Consider the following 16,129-nt stretch of genomic DNA (forward strand, 5'->3'; position numbering starts at 1 on the left):
TATCCCCCATGATTTGGGGGGTAGCATTCTTCTTAGGTGTTCCCTCCATGCCCCCCAGGGTTGCTGAACCTCTCCATGTACCTCGCCACACGAGCCCAGCTTCCAGGGCAGTTCCTCCCCAGGTCCCAGCCCAGCTATTGACACCTTAGCCTATCTTGCAAGCTCTCACCTGGTCCCGCCCTCCTTCCAGGTAAGTGTCCTTCTGTCATGAAGTCACTCTGTCGTGACTCTTCCCACCAGGTCTGGAAACATTTCCTAATGGCTATTTAACCTTTCTATCACTCTGACAAAACACTTGACGCAATGGCCTTCAAAGAAAGAAAGGATTATTTAACTCTCAGTTTCAGGGACTTTGGCCCATAGTCCTTGGGGCCTTGGGCCTATGACGACACAGGACATCATGGTACAAGTATGTGACAGAGATTGTGGCTAGACAAAAGTAAGGGTCCCAGTGTACTTTGCAAGGGCACACAGTCAACCATCTAATTTTCCCCGCCAGGCTCCACCTCTTAAAGGGTCCACCACCCATAAACTGTGTCATACGCTGACAGTCATAAACATCTCTCCAAACTAGAGCCCACCAGGCTCAGGACCAGGCCGAGTCCAGAACTTTGGCGGATGTGTCCTGACTCTAGAGTGTAGCCTGACTTTGCTTTGTCTTCATTCTCGGTGCGTGAGCTGGAATGACTGGCAGCATGCTGCAGTCTGCAAACCTGAGCAAGTCCTCCATCCGTGAACCGCGTTTACAAGGCAGTCAGAGTTAACCAGAGCAAGACTGTAGCCTGAGTGAGGGCTGGTGACAGCTGAATTAGACCCTGCACGACAGGAGGCCCAGGGCCAGGACAAGTGCTGCAAACAGGAGGAGCAGCAGGGGCTGCACCCCGGGGGCTCACGTGGTCTCTGAGCTCCCAGGTCTAGACTAAGTACAGAAGCCTGAACTGGGTCTGATCCTGTTTCTACACCTTCACCCTTGAACAGCTCCATGATGCTCCAGCTTGGGCTTGAGAGAGAGGGCTGTGATTAAAGAAGAGAAAAATAAAGCCCAAGACGGGGAGGAGAGAGCCAGACAGACACCAGCATTTCCACCTAATTGCATGACCTTTCCCCAGCTCAGGGTTCCTTCAGGGCCAAGTGCATAGTGCCGGTTGGGATTCATTTCAAAGAGAAATGGGTCAAGGAAAATTGGAAATTTTTATAGAAAACACTTCAGACTTGGGGCTGGCTGAAGTGTCTGCTTCCCTGCCGAGAATTTGGGGAGGGACTGGGGCCTGTGGTCAGAGGTTCTCAGCTGCTCTGGATGGGCAGAGTTCAGCTCTCGAGCCCCATGCCCGTTTCTTTTGTCTTTGCCATCATGGTGGCTGACTTCAGGGTTGGCGTTGGGACTCTCTGAGTTCCTCAGAAGCCCGCGTCCCAGATCAGCCCACGGATGCCTGTTGCCTATACCTCTATAACACACAAAGCCCATGTGCCTTTTACAGTTGTGCATAGAAAGCACCAGGAACAGGAAAGGAGCCTTACCCAGTCCTGAGGGGTGTGTGTGTGTGTGTGTGTGTGTGTGTGTGTGGGCCTGAGTTTGAAATCAGGTTTCTTCCCCCATCTCCTCCATCGATCTCTACTTTACTTTTGAGAGAAGGTCTCTTGCTGAACTGGAAGCTTGCCAATCCAGCTAGCTTATCACCCGCTTGCCCCAGGGATCCCCTGTCTCCACTTCTGGAATGCTTGATTATAGGCCAGGTGCCAGGTCCACCTGATGCTTTATATGGGTGCTGGGATCTGAATTCCATTCCTTACATTTGGGAGGGGGGCATGTACCTTATCCACCCAGCCACCTCCCTGGCTCTTTGAGATGTGGTCTGAGTAGACCCACAGGCAGTGTTGTCCCCAGAGACATCGCATCTCTTCCAGGAATTGGCTTCTGCTGTGTTGGAGACCTGCAGAGAGCAGACCTGACCAGCCAAAGGCCAGCGTAACCACCAGACACAGCCAGCCTTCTTAATTAAACTCCAGGCACACCTGTGAGCCGGACAGCGCTTCATTTCTGAGCTGTGTGCTGTCTGGAAACCAGCATGGTCACTGTGTACCGCCAAAAAAAGCTCTTTGGGGGACATTTGCAACCCAAATCCAGGGCAAGCAAGGCAAAGCATCGATTCATTGTGTCTGGAGAAAAGGTAGCAACAGAGAAGGGACATCAAGAACTGAGGGGATCAGCGGTTCCAAGGGGAATGTTCCTGGAATCTTAATGTTGTAGCAAGACAGGGCCTCTGGACAAAGACATGGTGATGATCTTGTCTCATAGCAACAGCTCAACATTATACCTATTTAAAGATGGGGAAACTGAGTGACCAGGGAGTGGGACACCTTACTCAAGGTCCTATAGCCAACCAGTCACCATCCAGGTGGGGTCTAGCCAAGTACACTCTACCCTACACCACACTGGCTCCCACACAATACTGTGCCCTCCACCAAACTGCCCCGAGGCTTGCTGAGAGCGACTGTGACAGCTGAGGTGGCTCTTCCAAGACATGTCAGTCATTTTTAAGAACTGTCTCTTGCATCTGAGTTGGGGCCACAGCCAAGCCAGGGCTGAAATTGTCATCCTCTAAGTGACATTGGTCATCTATCCAGGAACCAACAATCCAAGACTTCCCCCAGGCTCCTGTGTCCTGATTGTCCTTACCCCTAAACCAGAGCCTGCCGAATCCCAGAAGGAAGGAAGTTGGGGCGAGAAGACCTAAGGCACAGGAATGGTTAAATCTAAGCCAGAGACAGAGCAACCAAGCACACAGGACTGTCAGCACCCATCAGGCAGGATGCCAGGCATAGACTGTTGTGGGGACTGACTCTTGTCCCCCATCTTATCTCTATTGAGGGATGAGGTGGGGTCTGAGCTGCTGCGTGCCTGGCTTCTGACTTTATAGCCTAGGAAGGACCTCCAGGGCAGCCCTCCCACACCACAGACCCCAACCCAGGAAACCAGCCAGGCCAGGGGTCTGGGCCCAGCCAACTCCGCTGACAGCTCTGGCCCCAGACAACTCAAGGCCTCGTGGAATGTGCAGCCTCCAGCTCTCCCAGAGTCAACCCCCACCCACTCTTCCCAGCGTGAGGCCACGTCACCACCCTGGCATCTCCCGAAGTTCTCCCAAGGGCCCAGCCTACAGGACAGGCGCACTGTGGCCTCTGCCAAGGGTGTGCTCGGCTCTGAAATACGCCTCCCTGAGCCCAGGCCAGCCGCCTCAGGTTTCACAACCAGTGCTCTCCTTGGGTGCCCCAAGCTGCAGGAATGGGGGTGGGGGATTGAGAGAGCACTGAGTACCAGGTCCAGGGCAATGAGCTGACCATGGACAGCATTGACATGCTCAAGCCCAGGGCCCCTGGGAAGAACTTCAAGCGACGGCTGGGTTGAGACACACAAAAGGGTCCTGGTGTCTGTACATGAGCCAAGGCCAGAACTCAGTCCTAAGTCCGCCCAAAGGCCTCCCTTCCCTTCCCCGTTCTCTGCAACCCCAGGGTGCAAGGCTTAGACATGAGGCTTGAAACATTACCCCCAGGATGTCCACAACTTATTCCCCAGAATCCACTGCCATTCCCTTCTAAGGCTAAAGCAATTGCACAGATTAGATTGAGCACCTTGAGATGGGGAGGGAGGCTGTCCAAGATTATTTCAGAAGGCCCTAAAAGTCATCAAAAAATGCCTTCCTAAGGGGAAGGAAGAGGGAGTCCTGGCTTCAGCAGAAGAGGAGGAAGCAATATGATCACAGAGATCGGCACGATGCAGCCACAAGCCAACGGAGGGAGGCCGCCACCAGGCTGATGCTGGGAGAGGCCAGGGGAAAGCTCTCACAGCCCCACCTTCTAATTCCTGACCCCCAGAGCTCTGGGAGGCTACCCTACACTGTTTGAAGCCACTGAATCTGTTGTGCTACTGCAAGTGCTATGAACGTCTGTAGGCAGAATGGCTCCTCATCCGGTCGTCAGCAAGTCTGCACCCCTTCTCCACTGTACCTCTCTCAGGTTTCTCAAATCTTTCATGCTTCCTACTACCCAGACCTCACCTTCAGCTAAGCCCTCTATCTAAGATCATATCCACATGTAACCGAGTTCTGGTGGCCTGCCTGCCAGGGAGTCCTCACACCTTCCTTCCCATCCAGAGGCGTATCTAGACAACCTCTGCTCGCTTACCCTCTTCCTCTCTGCCCCACCCCCACGGCATCCCTACGTCCAACCTCCAGCACACTGCAGGCTTGCCAAAGTGCAGGATGCTTGGTCAGATCCCAAGAGACCTCTTATGGCTGCCCACTGCATGCAGGACACTGTTCAGATCCCGGGTCAGCTGTAGCTACATCCCGCCACTAAGTCCCAGGACATAAGCTCTGCCCCACCCCATCCCCCACTTCACCCTGCATTACTCCCTGCACCCTGGAAAACTCCTATCCGAGCTTAAGGAGAGGTAATGCAATAAGGTCTGGTCAGAAGGGGTTGGCTTCCCAGTCTAAGGGAAGGGCTGGCTATGGGCCAGTAGGTGGAGACTTTTTGGGCCACACTTAGCCACGTAGAGGAGACACTTGGTGCCTATACTTCATCCTCTCTCTGCAGGCTCACCTTGGCAGCAGCAGGGCAAAGCAGCTCCTGTGGTGTGGAGCCTCCTCTGGCCGTCAGGGAGGACACCCAAGCCTGACAGCAGCGGGCAGAGGCTTGGCACCCGCTGCTTCTGAAGAGGAGGCGGCAGCCAAGGTCACTGGCACAGGACTGTCTGACTTCTCTCAGCCCTGGGGCAATGTGTACAGCTGGCCTTGAGGGCACAGCAACCCAGAAGCAGGTCCCCAGGGCGGGAACCACCTGCCTCATTTCCATTCCAAGGTAGAACCAGGGGGACCCCAGGGAAGCAGCCCAAAGGGAAGGACAGAAACTACTTCAGCCTCTGCATCTTGGAAGCCTTGGCCAATGGGAGGGGCCTATTTTATTTGGTCCATACGGTGCTTTTCTGAAATTTGAAGCCACATTTTAAAACACCGGAGAGTTCTCATAAAAATTATTGTCTGAATTCTCTTGATGCCAAAATATTCAGCTTCCCCGGATCTACGAGGCAACCTATGAAAGCAAGGACAAGAGAAGGGAAGGATCATGCAGGAGGCCTGAGTTGAATCCACAGTACTGGAAGTGGGGAGGGGAATGAAAGCCAGGCCAGGAGTTGATTTTGTTGTTATTGTGTGCTACTGTCTTCATTGAAGACCCCTGAATTTGCAGCTCTTGTCTTAATGGTGGGACGCTGTGCAGACAGGTCCATGTGTCTGGAAGGGAGATTTAGACTATGACACAGGGATCTTCTCAGAGTCCCAGGTTCAGTGGAGACACCGCCTTTGATGGCAACAGTGAGGGGGCTGCTCTGTGCACATGCCCTCGTTGTCTGGCCTTCCACGTCTGGAGAAATAGCTGGCTCAGACTGGATTCAGTTGCTCCTGTGCAGGGTGTTACATCGGACTGGCATGCACTGCAGCGCCTGCTCGGTTTCACCTTCTGCACACAGCTAAAAGGGAGTCATTGAAGATATGAAGTTCTGACTTCTGGGACCTGTCACTGGTACCTTCCACGACAGAACAGTGCTTATCAGATGTGATTAGATTAAGGATGTTGAGAGGGAGAGGTGCCCCCAGAGGAAACCTACATGGAACCAATCTTCCAAGATGGAGGCCTAGGGATGTCGGACACAGGCCGAGGAAGAGCAGTCACATGCAGGCAGCCTCTGGAGAGATGTGACCTCAAGCCAAGGGAAGTCAGCAGCCCAGAGCCCGAAGAGATAGTTAACACATTCCCGCCTGGCATCTCAGAGGCAGTGTGGCCCTGCTCACATCTCCATTTCAGCTCGGCGACAGTGATCTCTGGCTTTTGGTCCCCGAATTATGACATAATACATGTCTATCCAGCTAGTGGTCCACAGCTGTCTTATGCTTAAGGGCAAGTTACATGCCAAGATCACCCAGTTCCGAGTACAGAGTGGGTCTTCTGGCCCGGCCAGAATGCATCCCAGCGCCGGCTCCTTCTTCAAGAACCCCAGACAAAAACGAAAGATGGGAGCAAAGACAAGGTCTGAGGATGGACCCAGAAGTCACGCTTCTGTTGACGCTTGAGATTCCCCTCTCCTGGCATCTTGACTCCCTGCCCCCCTCAATACTTTTTGGAATGTCTTGAACCCATATCCTGTGGTTGCCTTGGGGTGGAGCCAGAACAGTCTGATCTCTCACTGGGAGAGTCTGGGCTTGCAGCCCAGGACTGAGGCCTACAATTCAGCTTTGGACAGTTTGATCTCCTCCAGTGACCAGTCCCTATCTGCCCTATCTTCCAGCCCAACTTCAACTTAGCCCTAGCACTTGGCCGTTTCCAGTCTGCATCAGTCAGGGTCCTACCAGGTCCCCTGCTTTGGTTTACATGTGTCACTTCTTGTGACTTCTTACTTCAGCATGCAATCCCACACTGCCCATTGAGCACTCTCCAGAGACCTAACCAATAGCATCACCTGACCTTGGACTCTCTGCCTCCAAAAGTGTCAGTGAAATAAACCTCCTTTCCTGAGAAAGTTACCCTGACTCAGTTTGGTTGATTATAACAACCAAACCTAAAATGGGCCAGTAAAACCCCTGCTCCCTCTGTCTACTCTGAGTTACTATAACAAAACACGTGAGGTAGGTATTGAGGTTTGTTTGGCTTGGAATGGTCACTGGCATTCTGCTAGTGTCTTCATGCATAGCCCCTTGGTTGAGTCACAACACAGTGGAAAGAAGAGCTACGCATAGGCGATCAAGCATATGTAGTGAGCTCAGTTTCTAAAAATCTGCACTTAGAAGAATGAATTCACTCCTGTGAGCCCCAATCAACTCCATGAGTCCACTGATGAGGGCAGAGCCCCACAAGCTAGCCCCACCTCCTAACGGTTCTGCCTCCTCAGTCTAGCCTCCCAGAGATCAAGCTCTGAGGACAGCCCATACCTTCTCCTACACACACACACACACACACACACACACACACACACACACACACACCCCGGAGCAAAGCCTTTGCCCTGGGCCCCTTAAGAAATGCTGGCCTGCTGTACATAGCCATGGGACACAGATTTTATAAGTTCCAGTTGCCATTCTGTGCCTTGTCAGGGCCCAAGCTGATGGAAGACTAAACTGTCTGAGGTCACCATGGGCCCTTGGCCCAGCTTCGACATAAACTGTCTGGACCCCCTCCAGCCAGTGATTCCATCTTAGCCATGGGCCATTTGGGAACCATCAGACACATTCAAGGGGCTGCAAGGTCTCATCATGGTGACACTGAATAGGAAGGCTCAGAAAGGAGGTTTAGCCCCCAGAGCATAGGCCTGTGATCTGAAGCTACAGCCCAAGACTCCCACACAGCCTGAGCTCCCGGCTGGAGTGCTTGGCCTTGCAGCCCAAGACTGTGGCCTTGTGTTTAGCCTTGGACAGCTCCTCCATTGATGACTGATGTCCAGGTCCTACCCACCCACCTTCCAGCTCGGCTTCATCCTGATCTGGGCAGTTGATCTCACCCAGCACCGTCTATCTGGGGTCAGTGGTTTCTGGGTTGATTCTGAAATTCCTCTCCCTGCATTCTCAGTTCCAAGTTCTCATTAGGGATGTGTGTATGGGATCAGGAGGTAAAGGCACTACTCAACGGAAGATGCCAAAACGCTAAGCACAGTCTAGAAAACAAAACCGAGCCAGCTAGACCATTGGGGGAAGGGACCCAGGGCAGGAAGATAAGCCCAATACGGAATCTGGGATTGGAGACACAGCTGAGGGCAACCAGCCAGCTCTATGGTGCAGGCTCCTCCTCACCCAGCCTGAGCCCAGGGGTGGAGAGAAAGAGGCCACACCACCCAGACTCTTCCAGTAGAGGCCAGCCCTACTGGAAGAAATATCAAGGACGAAGTGGCCGGCCCTGAGCTCTCTAAGAGACAGACTGCCCTCTCAGCTGTTATAAGGGAACAAAAGCTAACTTTGTTCAAAGGCAGTTGGCTGACAAGAGAGCGAGGCCAGGAGGAGGCCTCCCTCCAGGTCCGGGGCACTTCCTCTGTCCATTTTCCCTCCAGCCTTCCAGGGTTACTCTCAATTCAGGAAAGCCCAATGGCAGGAGTGAGGCTAAGGTTTGGGTCAGGCTGAGCAGGTAGCCCCCAGAACCCAGCAGTTGACAGGTAGAAGGCTATTCATTACCAGGGAAGAAGGGGTAGCTAGAAACATTATCTCCAGGGAATGCCAGTGTGCCAATGAGCAATTTCTTTACTGAGATCCCTGACATGGCATCTTAAAATTAGAACAGTACCCTGCCAGGCTGTGCCCAATTGATCTGTCAAACCAGATTGTCAGAGGGAGCTAAAATAAATGATCTGGGTTCGCTTAGAGGAGAGGGGCGATTTCAATAAATCGTAGCACAGGGTGGGGCTCGCCAGTCAGGAGCATCTACTAACTAGATGCCTGCAGATGTGTCTGACCCAAAATTCTGGGTCCCCTGCCCATGGTTATCCCCTTTCCTCCATGGCTTTACTCAGTCTGGGATTCAGGTCTAGGCAAGGAGGCCTCGTCTACACCCTGGGGCCTTGGGACCTGCAAGAGCACTTTAGATCCTGACGACCCAGCCTCCGCACAATTCGGTACTCCAAATCCAGAGACCTCTGGGGTGGGTCAAGCTGTCTTGGCGAGACCTTTGAGGCTACAGCCAGATGGCCAGTCAGTTGCTCAGGCCATTCCGTAGTTCCTCCCATATTCCTGGACCCAAAGAACCCTGTGATTCTTAGTTGAAAATGGTAAGATCCTATGAGTGTGTGTGGAAGACATTGAGGCTGTAGGAGCTGCTCTGGAGTCTTTTTGAGGTGTGTCCTGGGGTGTGGAGAGTAGAAAAAGAATACTTGGGGCCTTCTCTTCCGAGTGAGCATAGAAACTCCGGGAAAAAGCAGGCACCATCCCAGAGATCACAGCCGAACTGGAGCAGGAGACAAGGGCTGTCTGGAGGACGCAAGACGCTGTCTGTATTGACACTGGTCTCTCCCGTTCCCTAGTATTCACAGAAGACAGACCACTAGACAGTCTTCTGTGAGGGCCCTAGACCTGTAAGCAGTGGGGCCCGTCACTATTGGTTACCCATATGAACCCTCTGCAACACCCCAGCACCCCGCATGCCATGCATTCGGTCAGACAGGCAGCTGACTTCTTCCTGAGCCAGTATGGCTGGGGTTCACCTTCAGCCTCCTCCGATCAGGTCTGCAGAAGTGGACCTGAGTTTCCCCAGATGTTTCCCCGGAAACCAGGAACAGTCAGGAGACATTCAGTGCTCCCCACCCAACCTACCTTACCTGTGTCCAGAACCTGTGGCCCCGCCAGAGGAGGGGATTTGGGAGTGGGCGGTCTGCGATACACCACGTGCACTCGGCCTTGCTCGGCCTCCCGATCCGCCTGACCCTTCTCCAGGGGCTCAATAAAGAACTCCTCCTCCTCCATACGGATCAGACCAGCCTGCAGAGGCAAAGGGGAGAAGTTCAGACTCCCAGTGCACAGACGGAGGAGGGAGAGCAGCGAGGAGGGTCCCTGAGGGTAGTGCCCTCCCTCTGGAATGTCTTAGCATCCGAAAGTGTAGCTGTAAGACTGTATGTGGGTCTATGGGGACATGAGGGTGCATCAAATATGAGCGACCTCCAGGAACAGAGTCATTCCAAGACACGGGCCAAAACCCTCAGCCAAGAGCTGCATCTACCTACAGACACAATCAGTTCAGCCCAGACAATGCTTTCTTAAGAGAGAAGGGTAGGGGGAATCCCAAACCAACTAATTAGCTTAGCTTCACCTTGAACATCTAACCCCTGCCTCCACTTTCATTTCAGTTTCTTGCATGCTGAAACTAGAGATGTATGTATGTATGCTGCTATGCCTCTTGACTCTGGAGAGTCAAATCAAGTCTTTACATGAGCGAGGCAAGCTCTCTGCCAACTGAGCGTGCATGCCACAGCACCGATGTGGGAGTCAGAGGACAATCTGCAATGCCTTCCCAACTTGTTTAAACAGGGGCCCTTTGTGGTCTTTCCACTAAGTATGTCAAGCTATGGGGGCTGTGAACTTTCGGGGATTTTCCTGTCTCCCCATCCTCCTGCTCCCCTCCCCCCACCTTCCCATAAGGGGCTTGGGTTATAGGCGCTTACACCATCACACAAAGCTGTTGGTACGTTCTGGGATTTGAACTCAAGCTCTTGTGCTTTGCACGGGAAGTGTTTTCCTTCACTGAGTTGCCTCTAAAGCCCCAGACCATACTTTTTAATACTGTGAAACCAACTACTACAATGATGAGATTTCACCCTTTAAAATGAAATCCCAGGAACGACAGGCATAGCCCCGTGGTTAAGCGCGCCTGCTGCTCTTGCAGGGTTCCACGTTCGGTTTCCAGAACTCATGACAGACTTCTCACAGCACCCAGGAACTCCAGCCCCAGGAGATCTCATGCCTTCTTCCAGCCTTCAAGTACAACCGCATTTACACAGACACATGCGTGCACATAACTAAAAATACGTCTTGAAATAAAACGTAACTCTTAAAGAAAGGGAAATTGCGACTTATCTTGGAAAACAAAGTTTTGGCAAAATTAAGCTGCACACTTCCTGGCATGGACACCTTAGACAGACATACACCCCTGTGCCCAGACACAGTTCTCTGCCTCCTCCCCTCCCTCTGCCCACCCTTGCCCTGAGACCAGACTCTATAACAAGTGTTGCCTGCATGGGGCTTCCTGCTGGACCCTTCTGTCTGCATTCAGGTTGCTGTGTTCTACGCCACTCAAGGCTCTCAGCCTGTGTGAACCTCCCACTGGTCACTGGGTTGTGTGTGAACATAGATGAGTCACTGACCCCAAACTTGCCATACACTAGTGTGGGAGTTCCTGCTGCCATCTCTCACCTGGACCACCTGCTAATAAGCCCCTCTTCTCTCTTTCATGTCAGGCTCAGAGACTCCCAAAGAGCCTTTCTCTGACGCAGTCACCTGGTGCCACCCAGCTCACCTGCCCCTCATCCACTCCAGTTCCCACACTTTGCTTCTTCGGTCTGCCAACCCTAAGTCATAAGTCTCCTACTGTGTCTAGCCTGGGGATGTAATTCCTGCGCATCATACAATTACAACCAACGGGGAATTTGTTCAGCTTCCACTGGTTGTTCAGATTTAAAATGTAGGAGAGTTGACATCAATGACAGAGCCTCGGGTTTTCTCAGACAATCAGAAGAGCTGGTGTTTCTGTTGCTTGAACTTAGCTGGTACTGACTAGGGTTCCCTGTCCGGTCCCTGGCATCACCCATTCAGATGTTGAGAAACTATTCACCCACCCCCCATAACTCAAACGGCATCTGTCACATCATCAACCTGACCAAGAGAGACAGAGTATCTGTATAGGTCACCTTCCTTTTCCCTGACCTCAGGGTGCCCTGTGGGCCCTATACTCTTCCTAGCTGGGAGCTTAGAAGACTGAGTGCAGGTGGCACTCTGATAGGGCCTGCTAAGCATTTGCAATCAGCGTGAGTCTAGTGGAGGATGCTAGATACATCCATACATCTGCTGCCTTTACCTTGGGAAAGCCCAGGTGCCGGAGGGGACCAGCTACACAAGGAGGCATCAGGCCCAGACTCAAGAAATAGGGATGATGTCTAACCACAACCTGCCCTAACCCTTCCTGTCAACCAGAAGTTAGAGAGGGTGACCATGTGTAGGTGAGGGACATGGCACACAGAAAGGCCTAGAGAAGGGCTACTGTCAACAGAACAAGCTGACTGGGTGGCTGGGAGCCTGGGGGTAAAGCTCATAGCATGTAAGGCACAGCAGGTCTCCGTAGGAAGGATGGTCAGCAGCCTGGAAGGCTCTGGGCAGGGAAGACCTCACGTGATTTACAGCTGCTGTAGACAGGGATATTGGAAGAATGTAAATGAATCTGGGGAGCTAAGAGCAAGCTGCAGGTGCCTGTGAGGCAGGTAGCAGGGTCTGTACGAGGCATATAGACTCCAGGAATATGAGGAAGTCAAATCTGGAACAATCTGAGGACATATCTAATTCTGCTAGGTGGGAGATGCCAGGGCCAGAAGTACTTCCAGGTCTGGAACTGACTGAAGAGCCCTCCCACCCCAATTTATCCAGGTCTCAGTCACAGGTGCAAATGTGGTGGGAAGGGGGATCTGCAGAAGGGACTCCGCTGAGGTTCTGCACTTCGGAAGGTTCCCCTGACCATCACTGTGGACCTACAAACAACCACATTCCTTCCTGTATGTAGGAGGAGGTTGAAGAAGAGAGGACATAGAAGATGAGACAGGGATGTGGCCCTGGAGACAGAGGTCAACATGTTGTAGCCACAAGGACCACCAGCAACCATGCAGAACTGAAAGAGGGAGAGCGCAGCCCTGCAGACAGCTGGAGCTCAAGCAGGCTCCACTGACTGTAGACTTCAGCCACCAGAACTGCGAGAGAATGAATTTTGATCTTTGCGAATCATTTGTTACATAGGTAGCATCAAGAAAGCCATACTGCGACCAACGGTTGGCCTGGTAAAGAGGAGCCATTCTGAGAGGCATAGAAGAGGAAAAGCAGAGGACCTTCCAGGATCCGCTGTGTATGAGGCAGGGAGGAAAGCCACGGAAGAGGAAGGAAGACCATGGACTATGAGGAATGAGGGTTTGGTGGGAACCCTTCAGGCCCCCACACTTATGGCTCATCCCTGGTTCCCAGGGCACTACTAGACCTGGTGGGGACCAAGCAAATGCTTACAGGCTGAGTGAACAGTTGACCCCCAAGCATCAGGACATGTCCTCTGAGAGCTGCGTGATGGCAAAGACGAGAGGGCAGTCCCCACCCACTGGTGTGTGCTGAGAATGTTTACAACAGCAAGAGTTACTTCCATGGATGGTTCCCATGGATGTGGTTTTAGAGGAGACAGGCGTCTCAAATTCGCCTTTATTAATAGACGCCTTTGAATGAGCATGGGAATTAACCCCTGAGGGGTGAACAGAGGACAAGCTAACCTGGGAGTCTGATTTACTGGATTTCTAGCACCCTTTTTCTGGAGGGGTAACTTCAGACAGGATGCCAACGCTCTCTGAGTCTCCAGTCCTTCAGCTGTAAGTGGGGTGAGCCTGTCACCCCACCTCTACCACAACTGTCACAGAAGCACATGAGGCCTGGGTCATCCTTAGAACTAGGGCACACATCGTTGATGGGCCTCGAGTCAAGATATCCATGTATTCTGCTTGCTTTCCAGAGAGGAAACTGAGGCTCAGAGGATGAAGAGACCTTCCAGGGATACACAGAGTCTAGGAACCAGAGCCACATGAAGGGCACTAGAAACTGGAGACCTAGGGAGCAGTGGCATCTGGCCTAAGGTCACTCAGCCAGAGAGAAAGGGTGCTGGGGACCCAGAGGTAAATCTGAGATAAGTATCAGGTGTGAAGCCAATTTACTCAGGTTTTCTTACAGGACCTCAACTTGGCAGGACTCTCAGACAGAGTTGTCTGTCGTGTTCCTTGACAACCAGCATCCTATAAGTCATCTCTGTTGGGTGCCATGAAATGCACACTTGTCCCCCAAAACCAGGGCTGACCAGTGGGAGACCATCATCTAGGCACCAGGATCACTCCCAAGATAAGTGGCTACCCACCTCCAAAGCCAATGAATGACCGTTCCTAAGTCAGTGGATGGCTGTCTCTAAGACCAATGTGTGGCCATTCCCACACCAATGCATGAGCCCACCTGACAACAAAAGATCACTGTCCCCAAGACAAATGTATGGTCATTCCCACACCAATGCATGAGACCACCTAACAACAAAAAATTGTCATTCCCAAGATCAATGGATGACCACCTGAGATCAATGACAATCTCTAAGGAGAGATCGCCACTCGGAGACCAGCGGTTGACAGTGATAATTGGTCTTGTCAACTTTATGGGACTTAGAATCACCATGGAAATGAATCTTTATGATGGCCTGTGAGGGATCATCTAGATTAGGTTAGCTAAGACAGGAAGAACCCCTCAAATGGGTGCCACCATGCCACACACTGGAGTCCTGGCCTGAGGAAAAAGGAGCAAGAGCTGAGTGCACCCATTGCCCTCTGCTTCTTGACTGGGGACACAAGGTGACCAGCAGTCTCAAGCTCCTTCTGCCATGGTGCCTCTGCAATGGTGGACTGCACTGGGAGCCCCGTCTGTCCATAAGTTGACTGTGTCACGTCTCATGTCACAACCACCAGGCAAACAACCAATGCACTGACCATCCCTGAACCTGAAGGTCCTCTGCCTCCATGACCAGGCTGATCATTCCCAAGCTAATAGGTGACCAGCCTGAGGCTAGTCTCTGACCACCTGAGGTCATCAACAAACCTTCCCCCAAGACCACTGACCCCAACAATGACACACAAGAGGCTCACCCCAAAGAAAGCAGTGTTCATTAACAGAATGCTGGAGGATCAACAGTTTAGTATGCATCCCAGAACCAGCTGTCTAGAACCCAGCAGAGGAAAATTGACAAGGGAACAAGGCACACACTATGAGCTAATTTTTGCTGGGTTTTTTCCAGGACTTTGATTTCCTGCTGCCAGTGGCAAGTGTATCTGTTTTTACATGTAATTTTTATTAATAAAAATCAGTTCCCTCTCCTAACTCAATAAATATTAAAAAGATCTCTCAAACACACCAGTCTAGAGAGCACCCTGTCGAGAGTCTGATGGTGGTCTGTGTTCCGACTCCATGCCTGTCCAGCCTGGAGAGCACCCTGTTGGGAATCTGCTGGTGGCCTGTGTCCTACCCCATGCCTGGCCAGTCTGGTGTCTTGCAAAAGACCTGGTATTCTGGCCCCAACTCTCATTCAGCAAGGCTGTGATTGTTTGTCAAAACCAAACAGGCTTTCTACTGCGGGAAATGAAAGGAGCTCCCATAGAGGACTCAGTCCCATGCCTCAGTGTCTCTGCAAGGGCCCAGAGCCCAGCCATACTTTGGACACCAAGTCAAGTTGCCAGTGTTCAGATCTCAGCAAATTATACAGTGAGAATTAACCTCCTCTTCCTCTACATTCAGCTCCTTTGCTATTTGACTGATGGTAAAGCCACTGGAAATGGAAATTAAAAGTTAAACATGTATTACAATCCAAAGCTATCCTCTGCTACTTTTAATTTTTAAAGCATTTAGCACTCTGATGTGTTCAAAGCTGGGGCATTGTATGAAACGCAAGTGGGCATCTTGCGGGCATCTTACTCTCATTGGTAAAGCTGGCTGCTTGCCCTCAGTGCCTCCTCACATGGGAGCCAGAATCTACAGGCACTTCCTGGGCATGCATAATTCCAACCAGGTCTGTAGCTTAAACTCATCAATTCTGCAACTTCCAGCCCAAGAACTGTCACGTGTTTATCCGAGTTGTGCTGGTGACAATCAGGAGAGAACAGGGCCTGGGATATAGCTGAGTAGGTAAGAGTGTTCACTCTGTAAGCATGAAGTCCTGAGTTCAGATCCCCAGCATCACACAAAAAAGCCAGTATCAACTGTATGTGCCTGCAATTTCAGGAGTGAGGAGGAGGGCACAGGTGGGTCCTGAGAGCTCATTTGCTGACCCAGGTAGGCAAAACCCTGTCTCAGAGCAATGATGTAGAGAGAGGGACAAATGAAGACATTGAAGGTCCTGCTCTAGCCTTCACCGACATGCACACAGCTATGCACATTGGCACACTGCACCTGCCTCTCACACACACTCCCACAGATACAGGGGGGAGGGGGATAGAAAGAATGGTAAAGAAAGGCTGATCCAAACCTAGAGGGAACCTGACTTGGATAGAAGACATGGCAGTATGTCAACATCAGCTCCCTGCCATTTCCAAACCCACCTTGTTCTAATACACACACACACACACACACACACACACACACACACACACACACACACTTTGGGCTTGCCATCAGAATCCTCCGACATCACCAGTTGGACCATCCAGCCATCACCACCCAAGCTCCCTTCAGGGACAAGCTCAGTCTCCTGCTGACCTGAGAGGGAGCAGTACATAGGTCAGACCTGCGACTCCTGGTGCACCTCTTGACAAAGCCTGCTCACCTGCGACACCCCTGGCCCTCTC

At 51.9% G+C, this 16,129-nt stretch overlaps 1 protein-coding gene across 1 annotated transcript in view; it reads right to left on the bottom strand.

Moving 5' to 3' along the window:
- Adamts2 (ADAM metallopeptidase with thrombospondin type 1 motif 2) overlaps positions 1-16,129 on the bottom strand; it is a 201,100-nt gene that overhangs the window by 125,131 nt on the left and 59,840 nt on the right. Inside the window, exon 3 of the mRNA XM_048451945.3 lies at positions 9,347-9,506. Coding sequence (XP_048307902.3) covers positions 9,347-9,506 — 160 coding nt within the window. The remainder of the gene's footprint in view (positions 1-9,346; positions 9,507-16,129) is intronic.

Source organism: Myodes glareolus, chromosome 9, assembly GCF_982192425.1.
Source record: "Myodes glareolus chromosome 9, mMyoGla1.1, whole genome shotgun sequence".
NCBI classification, from domain to species: Eukaryota; Metazoa; Chordata; class Mammalia; order Rodentia; family Cricetidae; genus Myodes; species Myodes glareolus.